General features: G+C 39.5%; 1 protein-coding gene across 1 annotated transcript in view; it reads left to right on the top strand.

The window, feature by feature from the left end:
* The window catches only part of CHN2 (chimerin 2), a 162,274-nt gene that overhangs the window by 146,624 nt on the left and 3,165 nt on the right, over positions 1-12,485 (top strand). The window contains exons 9-12 of the mRNA XM_032695241.1: positions 215-388; positions 2,191-2,268; positions 9,095-9,232; positions 10,197-10,302. Of these exons, the coding sequence (XP_032551132.1) occupies positions 215-388; positions 2,191-2,268; positions 9,095-9,232; positions 10,197-10,302 (496 nt within the window). The remainder of the gene's footprint in view (positions 1-214; positions 389-2,190; positions 2,269-9,094; positions 9,233-10,196; positions 10,303-12,485) is intronic.

Genomic DNA, 12,485 nt, shown 5'->3' with positions numbered 1-12,485 from the left:
CTTTTTAACAACTCTGCTGGAGTTCACTTCTCCCACTGTAAGATTTTTACACATTTCCATGCTCATCTTTCTCATCTGCATCGTATTTATTTTATCTTCGCTGACTGATGGGGAAGTTGTGCCCCTTGCTTAGCGTGGACCGAGGAAATAAATTGCCAGGGAAGGCCCATCAGCATCATTATTAATTAATTAACCTGGCTAACTTTGCTTACAGACTGTGGGTTGAACGTACACAAGCAGTGCTCCAAATACGTGCCCAACGACTGTCAACCAGACCTCAAGAGGATAAAACGAGTCTACTGCTGTGATCTCACCACACTCGTGAAAGCCCACAATACCCAGAGGCCCATGGTTGTGGATTCATGCATTCGGGAGATTGAAGCAAGAGGTTCGTACGCTTAGGAAAGCAGCAGACGCAATGAAATGAAGATGACTTGAATTACCTGCTAAGCTCAAACAGGGTAGTATGCTCATGCACACTGAGGACAGGATGAGAGAAGGGTTCTTTTAGTGCAGGTGATACATTGCTTTGTATTAGCTAGTAAAATTAAATCATGGCATTCCTTAATGCAATTTCCTGAAATGCTTTCTGAAACATGTCAAAACATGTATTATGTTTCACTTCTGAAAGGGGTGAACTTTAAAGTGAACTTTTAAGTTCATATTTATGTGTCTTTTTTCATTACTTTATTTTAACATACCTAGGGACACGTCCAATTTTGGAGTAATCAGTTTAAATCAAATCTGTTCTTAATAACCTTTACAGACATTGTGGGCAAGAGAACACAAGTGACTGAAAGTGACTCAGACAAGTGAGGTCACAAGCTGTGGTGTTTTGTGGTAGGACACTAACTGCTCACGGTTTCACATGATGCTCAGTTACTGACTGATGGATCCCGTGGCACAGGCAGCATGTCACAGCCAAAACTCAAGCTTGTGACAGGTTTTTGGTAAACAGACCTGCGCCAGATTGAAGGAAAAACATGTCCCCTCCAATAATCATGTATCCCCTCTGTAATAATCATGCATTTTTGCTTTGGATAGCAAATGTGTATGTTTAATATGCTGCCCAATAAGCCAAATTTTCCTGTTAGTCTCAGCTTCAGCACAGGAATCTCATAATGTGGAATTCATAGCATCCCAGTAATCTGCATAGCAACACACTGATACTAGCCACAGGGATTTCAAAGCCACGCATCATCTGCTGAATTGAATCAAAGACTTACTAGTAAATCCTCTGCACTGCTCCATAAAGCTCTACCAGGATTATATCATCATTGCAGGGACAAATAAAAAGAATAATATAGACTAAGACAGAAGAGCTTTACTCCAATGATATAGCAGGAAGCTACATTGCATTTGAGATCTAATCACTTACTTGTACATGTATTGATTAAGATAAAATCTGTTGCCTGCTCTCAGTTTTTTCAATATCTTTGTTTTCTTAAGAACAAAATCAGAATCTTTCATAGTTCTGTGGCAAGTAAAGAAAAAATACAAAGAGTATTGGAACTTATAAGTAGGTTAACAAGGTGCACAGTTACAATAAGGAATTCTAGGATTAAAGTAAATAACCTGTGTGTAACTCAGCATGCTATGCTGGGCTGCCCTGCATTTCGTGTTGGCACGGAGCAATGTGGGGAGAGCTGTGCGAGTGAGCAGACTGCTTGTGTGAAAGAACTGTAGAAGGGATGTACTGATGGTGAGAAGAACTGTATCCATTGCATCTTTCAGCTGTGTATAAGTAAAAGTTGACAGCAAAACAGGGAAGAAATGTGCTCACAGGAAAGGCAGTCTTTTACTTGAATTGCTATTTATCATTAAGCAACTGGTAAAAGGAAGGGAGACCTCTAAAGCTTTATTAATTATAGCCAAATCCAGGAAAATCTCCTACATAAAAGGAATAAATTGTAATAATATCACATGCCTCACCATTAGCAAATTGCAGTATTTTCCTCTAACATAATCAAATCAACCATGTACCTAACAAAATCACAAAGTAAAAATTCTAAAATTCTTTAATCCTTTTAAGAAACAATTTAACATCATCTTCCTTAAATGCTCTGGAGTTTCACATTGCAAATAATATTTTGCTACACTTAGTAGGTTCGTTGTTCTTGCTTTACTGTTTTTAAGCCTAAATATTTGTTGGTTACTGTAGCTAAGTTAAACAAGAATTTTTTGTTTCAGGTTTGAAGTCTGAGGGCCTCTATAGAGTCTCAGGCTTCACTGAGCACATTGAAGATGTGAAAATGGCCTTTGATCGAGGTACACCATTTTTTAATTTTGTACAGTTTTAATCTAAGCTTTCAGTTCTAGGACCTTTCAGTTCTTTTGGGGGTTATATAGGTACCATGGTAATGAAACTGGCATATAAACAGAAGTAGAGAAAGCAATCTGTCTTTTCTAAGTCCTTAAATTCATCTGCAGTCCTTTTCATAAGAAGAAACATGTTTCATAGTTGGAAGGAATAATTAAACACTAAGAATTGATGGGTAGAAGGCTAAGCAGGTGACTGGATGATTGCTCAGCCTAGCAGTACAGCCTCAGCCCCTAGCTGAAGTACAAGCCTAGATGGTGCCAGGGAAAAGTTCTTAGTCCTGTCTTTGATAGACTCAATGCTTTACAATATGATAGTCTGTTTATGAGTTTAAGGACCAGGAACTCCAACTGGGAAGTCATTCTGCATGTAGCCTTGTAGGAAACATTGCACCACTGTGCATGTGATTCCATCCGTGCAACAAACGTGAGGAGCATTGAGGAGATTGGTTGTACAGCATATTGAAAAATTAATTATTAAAACACTGCCTGATTACCATCCTCATAGCCCTTCTGAATTGATTGAGCTGATTATGTTGGTTCTGGTTGCGCACACGATCTTTGCACACAGGACTAATTTAAAGTGGTTATGTAAGCGAGTGCAGGGTTAGAGCCTTCATCAATGGAAAACACCTTTTCAAGTACATTTAAGAAGTTACATGAATATTCTTCTCCTTTCCCATAAATAGTGTTTCCCTTCCTACTTAATTTTTTCAGGTATTACTCTGCCATATTAGGGAATGGGACCAGGCACAGTCCAGTGGTCACAAGCCCCTGGGGGACAAGGCGGGTCCAGGTTAAGCCAGAAAGTCATCCTGTGGGTCAGGGTTGCGACCAGAAGGGTGCATGGCCACACACCAGCATGGCCATGATGCAGCTGGAGACGGCTGGGATGTCACTCAGGCAGGGACTGAGGGCCCTGGCGGCCTGTGGGCAGGAGGTCTGAGGGCTCCAGGGGAGGCTGCACAGGCCAGCAAGGTCTGTGGGTGCCACATCTTACTGCGCCTGAACAGTTTGTGTTTGGAGGCAGTTTATCATACAGATATCACCGTAAAGAAAGTCCAACTAGCAATTTCTAAATTGACTGTTTTCATGCTGAAATATCCTTAAAATATAATACATATTTTAAAATATGTTTCGGGCTGTAGTTGTGAACATATGCACATACAGACATAGGCCAGGCATTATTTGGGCAAGAGAGATGCACAATGGTATGACTGCTATCATAGGAAGGTAGTGTTGCAGATGTGCCACAGGAATCAATGCTACTGAGAGGATCATGGTCCTCACAAGTCCCTGAAGGTAGATCTGTCCCTTTTGTTCTGTGTGTTATTTCTCCTCTAAGTGTACCAAGCTGAATGAAACCCAGAAGGAGAGGCACAGGTTGTAGAATTGGAAGAAAGCAGATGTAAATTTATGTCTGAGCATGACTTCAACACTGCTGCAGCTGTAGTTCCTTTGCAGATGCTTTGAACCACTGGAGCCACTTCAGTTTATCGCCTATTAATTGCCTATGTTCACAGCTTAATTGATGGCAATACACACTTGAATTAGATCCACAGCAAGGAAGAAAGTGTGATTTACTGGCAAAGGCAGCAGCATCTAGAAACAGGAAGAGTAAGGTTACTAGCAGTTTTGGATTTCCAAAGGAAAAAAAGCATGGATAAACATGGAAGCAGAGAAAGCAAGAACTGAGTTTGTATACAAAGGCTGTGGGGAAGACCATTGGCCATAAATTCAGAAGGAGGAGAAAAGGCTAACAAAGGAAAGAGAGAGTGTTGCCATGAATAAAAAAAAAGCATAAATAAAAGCAGCAGAACAATGAACAAAACCTTGTTATGAGAATTATAGGACTACAGAATTGCGGAGACCAGAAGCTGAGAACTTCCAAAACTTTCCAGGTTTGAAAATGTTTTCTCCCTGAACTGAGATGGAAGGGCAGGAGGAGTTGAGATTTTTTGCAGGAAGGGATTTAAAGAAAAACAAAATAGGTTTTTTTTGTTCTGACTTGTGGGCTGTGCAGCTAGAAGGTGGTTGTCAGCTGGCAGAAGTTTGAATTGGCAAGATACTTCCAACATGACAGCTCAGGGCTAGCTTCCCTGTCAGATTAAAGTTTACAGAGGCAGGGACGCCACCCTCTCTTTTGCATCCCAGCCCCATAGGTAGGAACATTGCTTTTTTGCTGCCCTGTTACCCCTGCTTAGCACTAGAAGCTAGAGCAGCATGGAGTGAACCATCTGAGGATGAGGAATATCCCAGTTTTCACCTGGAATATACCAGGTGACAGAGCTGGGAGAGAAAGGACCTGAGAGCCAGGTGGCAGGTCTTGCCTCCAACACTACCTGGAAGTTTTCTGTTCAAAGTTAATTTTCTGCCCAGAATGTGAAGTTTGTGGGAGTTTTACAGAATTCATATTTCCACGTTCACTACAGGAAATTAACTTTTTTTTTTTAAAGTTAAAAAAAAAAAAAAAAAAAAAAGAGAAAATTTGTGTGTGAAATATAAAGTGGAAAATTCCTGATCAGTTCTGGTTAATAGAAAGGTGTTACAGCAGAAACAGCTTTATCTGTGGTCACATCACTATCTCAGATATCTCTGGAGCACACTGCATAGCAGAAGGTAAATGTGTTTTAAAATAGCTTGGGATATTCAAAGGAGATGCTTATAGCAGAGATATGAACCAGAGAAGAGAACTCTTGAGTCTTGACACCGTACTAGAGGATGTACACTGGCCAGGAATAAAGTTTGTTTGACAATTTAAAGACCATTTTTTAACCATCTGAAAGGAAGTCTTTGAAACAACCTTCTTGTAAGAGCAGGGATAAAAAACCTTAACTAGTTTTGGAAGTGGAAGTTGCAGGGTTTACCAGAAGGGTTATATGGCATGGTGCCTTCAGTAGCAGAACACTGCACTTGGTCATTACAGAGGTCACTCCCTGCCCATCATTTCTGAGTCAGCCCCCCAACTCGCTAAAATGCCAGTACTTTTGCATCTCCAGAAATACAGCTTTTAATAAATGGGGTTGAAAATAGAGAGGCCATTTTAATGCAGGATGCATCCTTGAAATAATGCCATCAGGCTTTTTGGTTCCCATGCTCTTCATCAAGCCACAGGGGCCAGAAGACAATATGATACAGGGATGAGGCGTGGGGGCTGACTTGGCTCTAGGATACCTCTCCTGCTGATCCCTTGTGCAGCTGAAGGGGTGCAATGAAGAGAAGCCAGCCCTCCCTCTGACTAATTCTGCTTTGACAAAGAGACACTTGTTGCTTCCAAAGAATTAGAGCAAGAACAGAAAAGCAAAGGCACGTTTGCAAAGTTAAAATCTTGGGAAGAGAATAGCATCCCACATAATATTACTTGGGCCCAATGAATCTGTGATAGTCGGTTTTAAAACAGGGTGAAGTTGGTCCTCATCTGATTTAAACTAAGACTGCCTTCCAAAGCCAAAGCAGTGTAAATACCCTACTGTAAATTAGCATTAGGCTCTCTGAGGCACTGACAATGTTCCATTTTAGTGATTTTTGTAATGAGAAGGAGGGGAATAATGTGGATTTATTTAATCTGGTGAATGTTGGTGCTATAGAATGACAGTTGCTCTCTGTCAGCATTGTTGAGCTGTGGCGTTGTGGCATCCAGAAAACACCCACTGTGTGCTTAATCCACAGAGCTGCCATTGTCACCACTGCATTCTGTCCTCCCACTTGTTTGTATGACTGGCTGGTACAATACACTTGCTAAAAATATTATGCTGTTAAATATTACATGAGTACTTAGAGGCATCCTAAATTCATACTCACCCTTTTGGCAGCGTAGATGAAAACCTGTCAAATGCCAAATCCAAGAAAAACCACAAAGAAGCATGTTAGAATGGTAAAGTTTGTGCAGTAAAACCAAAGCATTTAGGAAAAAGGAACTTAAGAAAAATCTAATTCAGTATTCAGAAGGCATAGCTGAGGCTTTAAGAATGTAACACTTATTCTATTTCATTCCCTAATAAAGTATTGATATATTTCTATAGCATCCAAAGTCAGCTGAAACCTTTAAGGAAAAGAATAAAGACCTTCTTTGTCTTGAGATATTGAAACTTCAACATAATGCAACAAAATACATTGAGAGTCAAAGTAACAAGGAAAGATAAGGGATGGGGTTTGGGTAGGATTAGGTTTGTACAGCTGAAATGAACTACGTGTTTGTAAGCCAAAATTTATGAAAAACAAATACTGTATTAACATATGGCCACTGCAATGATACAATCTGATGAGAATTCCCATACTGAAGAGTGAAAAAAAAATTATGGTGGTAATGCAGAAGGTAGTATATAAATCACATGTAGTTCATAGTCTGCTACTGCAGAGGATCCTCTGTGAAATATGTGTCATGACTTTTCTGGCAATGAATTAACTTTTCTTTCTTAGTGCTTTGAATTTTAAGTGTGTTTAAAGTGTGCTCTAAAAAAAATACAAATCCAGGAATTTGATGAGGGTAAGAAATAACTGCCAAAGGCCTTCAATTGCTGAAAACAAAAGGAAAAAAAATTCCAAAATCTATGAAAGGAAAACAAAAATCCATCTCCCCCTACACATCCATTGCAGAAGTGCGTAGGGTATATATTATAGCAGATGTATTGTTGTGCTCACTTTAAAATAAACTTCAGTGCATTTCTAATGGATGTGTATTTGTCTCTGAAGTGAAGAGAAAAATCTTTGACTCAGGAATTCATGCATTTTTCCTAGAGTAAGCAAATATGTAAATAAGAGGTATGTTTGAAGTACATTGTAGTTCGAAGTACCTCAATCTGTAGAGCCCCTTTAAGGAAGCTTGTTGGGTTGCTTTGTAAAAGTATTAAATAAATAACACTTCCATTTAGTGTACTGGTGACCTGGATAATAGATGTAAGCTTCTGCTTTGCTGTATCTGTTCTGATGCAGCTGCTGGCTCCTTGGAGGTATCTGTTTTCAGTGGAGCATTTTGCGTGCTCGGTGTCCATCAATTAAATAGAGGTCTCCACACAAAGCTTTACAAGACTAATGCTACCGTGCCTGGAACGTGTGGATTAAACAAAAGATTGGGGCAGTGTAAACATCCTCCTAGGGCTTATTGATGCTGTATTAAATTAAATGCTGATGGATGTATTCAGACTGTTCAGCTGCATCAAGAAAGGCTGTTTGTTTTAAACACTTAAGCATATAATCTCCTCTTGATGAGAACATGTAGTGCTATTAGTCTTAATGAGAATTATGTGCATATATTGGACAGGACGTATCCCGGCAAGATTAGTGCCATAGGTTTGTATAAAATGTCTACAATCAATATAAACTCTTTTACTCTGCTATGAAAGCCTTTATCTCCATCTTAGATGCTGTGTATCAAGCACACCCATTCATCTGTCTGTATCAGGGCATGTCTACAAGCACTTGTTATTGCAAGACAAGCAAGGCAATGGCTTTACAACATGTCAGCGCCTCAGTGGTAACAGCCCAAGCTTGTGCTTGCATCTCCTGGCAGACACAAGCAAACCCTTCTCTGCCTTTCAAGCAAGCATAACCCTGCATCACCCCACTCACAGTATGGTCCTAATCTTCACCACCTGCTGCCAGGGAAGCACTGGTATCCTTAGCTGAATGGTGGGAAATAAGGACTATGGGTTATAGCTAATCTCAAAGAAGCCTGAGGTAAAGCTGGGGGTTAAATCCAGACAGCCACAGCTACTTGACCAGTGTCCTACCCATCTTTCTACTGGAAGACCACCAAGGGCAGGTCCCAGGGAAGAAGGACAGCAGCATTTCTCAATCTGGAGAAAAATGTGGGTACAAGGGTTCTAAGTAGTACAGAACGGATGTAGTAATTTGAACTTGAAAAATGCCAGTGATTCAACCTTGCTGCTACTTCTTGCAATTTCACTCATTGCAAGCCATGCATTAGTCAAGGATTTACCAGCAACACTTGTAAACTTCAGGCTCATGTGTTTAAAAGTGCTCTGTAACAGAGTTCTGACTAACTGTGTTATAATGTGGCAAACAAAAAGTATGCCATTTCAGTTGCATAATTCATCTGTTTAGCTGTTCATCCATTACAAGTATCCATATTCATTTAACAAATTGCAATCCGCATTTCAGAATAAATTGTATAGCTAAATGCCTTGGCATGCCTATTTAAATTCAGATCTTTGCTATAAATAAATAAGTCAAATATTAAGACATTAAAGGTTATCCAGGCAATAATGCAGCTTCCTTACTAGCTAATCACTATAGATACATTTGGATCTTTACTCTGATTTTTCCTACTGGTCTCCTGATGGTCATTGGAAATTTATATTATTTCTCTGTGCCTCTGGTTCCCCAAGTGGAGATGAAAAAAATGGTTCATACTCCTGGGCACTGATCTATTGATAGAAAATTCAACATCAGAACAAGTTATTAATAGCTTCTTTTCAGTGAATAAATGGGCCAAATGCAAGAAATATGTTATTAACATGGTTTGTCATCCAACATTAAAACAGTAAGTTTGAGATGGTACACTGCAGATATAGATGATGTAATGACCAGCCCCTCCAAAAGATGTAAACAAATAAATTGCTTACTAAAACATATAGAAACTACCATTCCTCATTCATATATTGTAAAGTTGGTAGCAATATATTCTCATTTAAGCCTTCCAAATGCTTTCAGGTTGTTTTTTCCTGTCAGGTTGCATACAATAAATCTGAATTAGAAGTCTAGCCTTGCTTCAAAATTAGTGTGGTTTCAAAAAGATTTCTTCCTCCTTTTCTAGACGGTGACAAGGCTGATATTTCTGCCAGTATTTATCCAGACATAAACATCATTGCCGGAGCACTGAAGCTATACTTCAGAGACTTACCAATTCCCGTTATCACCTATGACACCTATTCCAAGTTCATAGAGGCAGCAAGTAAGTATTGCATAGTAGTTTGTACCAATCTTTAATTACATTTCCCATCCACAATGTATATCGATAAGCAGCAGGAAGAGTAATCTGTCTGTGTGATTGTGCTGCCTTCCCTTTCCCTCTGGCTTACTCCAGCTTTCACTCCCCATGCAACCACAGATACCTCCTCTCTTGCATTCTCCTCTTCCTAATTCCTGCTGGGCAGAGAAATTATTCTTGCTTGTAAAGAGTGTGGCCAGGGGAAGCAGTTCCAATCCATGCACCAATCTCTTAAGAGCAGGCCATAGAGATTCTTAATCTTCTAATATTTTGGGCTCCTGATGCCATTTGAATGAAGAGCCATGTAGCAAATATGACTGATTTAGTTCACAGCTTGGGAATCTATACTTCTCTTGTAAAATATGTGTAAATCCTGCTCAGATTTTTAGAGAGATTGTCAAACAGTTTTAAATGAGTGCTGATACTCAGTATATGTAGGTATCACTGATACCTACATACTTAAATATGTTCAGAAATCTTGAAGTAATTCCATGTCACTTGAACCTCTAGCTAAACTTACATATTCAAGCATAGGTTCTAAGGGCATATATCCACAGTCCCATCTGGTTTTGAAGAGTAATGGAAGTAGTCTTATGTAAGATTTTAGTGAGAGAGTTCTGGGCAGAGTAATATTATGAAGCACTTAACAAAGCTCGGGTACTGTACCTAAACAGACCTGTAGATAGAGCTACAGACCATGGAGATAACTCCTGGGTGGTCTTTTTTGCTGATTTCTTTGTAAAGCCATTTTTTTTTTGAGGATGTAGAACTTGCTGATAAGCTCCACGTTTATGAGTTTAATATTTATCCCTCCAAGCACAGCCAAGGGCTTGTAAATGATTCCATAATAATAAGTTATCTTCCTGATTTATTGCTGTTTACACATGGAAGGCCCTATTAACATTAATCCTGTTTGGTGCTTTTACAGAAATCTCCAATCCTGATGAACGACTAGAAGCAATACATGAAGTGTTGATGTTACTCCCTGCTGCTCACTACGAGACACTTAGATACCTAATGATTCATCTCAAGAAGTGAGTTAATTGACATGCAGGATAATTCTTGAAGAACTTAACAATTTTCTGCTTTGAAAGACAAATATTACAGAAAATACCAATAAAGCTCCCATTAGGACACTGCCACTAAACCAGTAACATTACAGATAATCAGACAAGCTGTTTGTATAAGTGCATATAAGCTATGCACATATATAGCATAGGTCCTTTTGCTGGCATATTATTGCAAACCTTTGAAGAGTTAATTGAAAATTGTCACAGTTCTCTGAAGCAGATAATATCTGAAAAATACTGAATGGTAGGTACTTGAGAGATATGCTAGATGTGCTGCTGCTGTAAGGCACTTGAACATGCTTTGCTTCTGCCCCCCCTTACCTCCTGATTTGTCTTCTTGAACAATAACCCTATAAGGAAAGAACTGTCTCTTACGAGTTGTTTGCTCACATCAGAGTAAGCCAAGAATCAAGCAGGGCCTATTTTTATATGACTAGTAAAAGCAATACAGGCCCCAGTTATATCTCTTTTGGTTTTAAACACATTGCCTCATTTCCTTTTCAAAGCTTCTCTAGGCATACATAAGACACTCATAAGGGGCTTCATAAGGCAAACATAAAGCCTCACGAGGCATACAAAATTTTCTAAAGTGCCTAAATTTCGTTTTTGAAAGTTACTTGGGAGTGTACTGCCAAGTTTTCCAAGTTTTCAGCTAGGTATCTAGGAGGACTAAGGAGTGCTGCAAAGAGGGTGCCTCACTTCCACTGATTTCAGGCAAAACTGTATTTCAAAAGCATGCTAACTCCACTTTGCTGCTTTGGGTATTTACATGCCTCAGGAAGTCTTCTTTCTACATATTTAAAAACCGAAGCTGAGTACAGACTGGCACAGTCATCTCAAAGCAGGTCTTCATTTATGGATATATTGCACAAGATATTCCTTGTCTTTGATTAAAGTTTGCTACTTGGAAACAACAGAAAAGGGGATAAGGGAGGAATAAAGCTACCAACCTTTTTATACAGCAAAACCTTGATCTCTTCTTAGTTCTCCGACTTCTTGCAACACAATTACAAACGTGGAGTATTTTCTGGGTTTGATCTTCACTATTCTGTACTATTAATGCCAACTAAAAAAGAAAAATACCTCAACTCATGTAAAATTGCATCAGAGAACTTGTGTGAAATGTATTTCATGCTCAGTCAGGTTCTCATTATGCAGAGACTTTTCTTCATTTTGAATCAGCTCAGGTCATTACAAGTGAGTAATTTTTCCCTTTGATGAGACATTACCTGGGCATGTGAGAACTTCTTTGGACTCTGCAGAAATGAGACATTTAAGTATCCACCCTTGTCAGCACATAGGCATGGACAAATCATGATGAACCATATTGGCTGTGGGCAAGTGAGCTGCACACAGAATCAGTACTTTCACATCCCAGCAGGAAATTTTTAATACACATGTATTGACTTGCCTTCTTTCTTCTCCCAAATGGCAGTCCAGGCTTTGGTTCAGCTGTTGAGCTGAACTACTGATGAGACAAAAATAGTCCAAAGAGCTGATTAAGCTTTCTCTCTCGAATACCTGCAAATCATGCAATGAATTTCATCTTCTTTCCCATATCATAGCTTTTGGCATCTGCATGGAAATCAACCATGTCAGTTCCTATGGAGAATCTATTGGAGAGATCTGAGTGTGAAAGAGGAAAGAATCCTTTAAGCTCAAACTATGCTGTTCTGTAGATTAAACACAGAGTTCCAACTTCAACTCTCTAGGACTCTTCCTCCATGGACAAAACATGCACCAGTATAAGAGAGTCTATGTAAAGACTGCAGGATCACGGCCTCTACACCACCACTGCTTCTCAACAGAAAAAAAACTACACTGAGTTGTTCTTAAAAGCACAGGAAAATCCAGCGGAGGCCAATGTCAGCAACAAAAAATGAGTTTGTCGGTCAATTCATTGTTTTCTTCAGTTACCTTTCTGATAACTTTTTGCTCAAAATTAGAGGAAATGCAATAGCATGAGCAGTCCCCCCTGTGGTGAAATACATACAACTCCTTCGTGCTGATGTTGCAATGAAGCTGTGAATCTTCTTTGTGTTTTTTCACCCCTGGCTGGCAGCATACATGCACAGTGCTAAACATACACTTGCACAGAGGTGGTTTGGGCTACACAGCCTGGGTGTGTCTTTGCTCCTTGCAAAGCA

Source organism: Chiroxiphia lanceolata, chromosome 1, assembly GCF_009829145.1.
Source record: "Chiroxiphia lanceolata isolate bChiLan1 chromosome 1, bChiLan1.pri, whole genome shotgun sequence".
In the NCBI taxonomy this organism is placed as follows: Eukaryota; Metazoa; Chordata; class Aves; order Passeriformes; family Pipridae; genus Chiroxiphia; species Chiroxiphia lanceolata.
The sequence above is the reverse complement of the archived record's forward strand: the minus strand, read 5'-3'. Positions and strand labels throughout refer to the sequence as shown.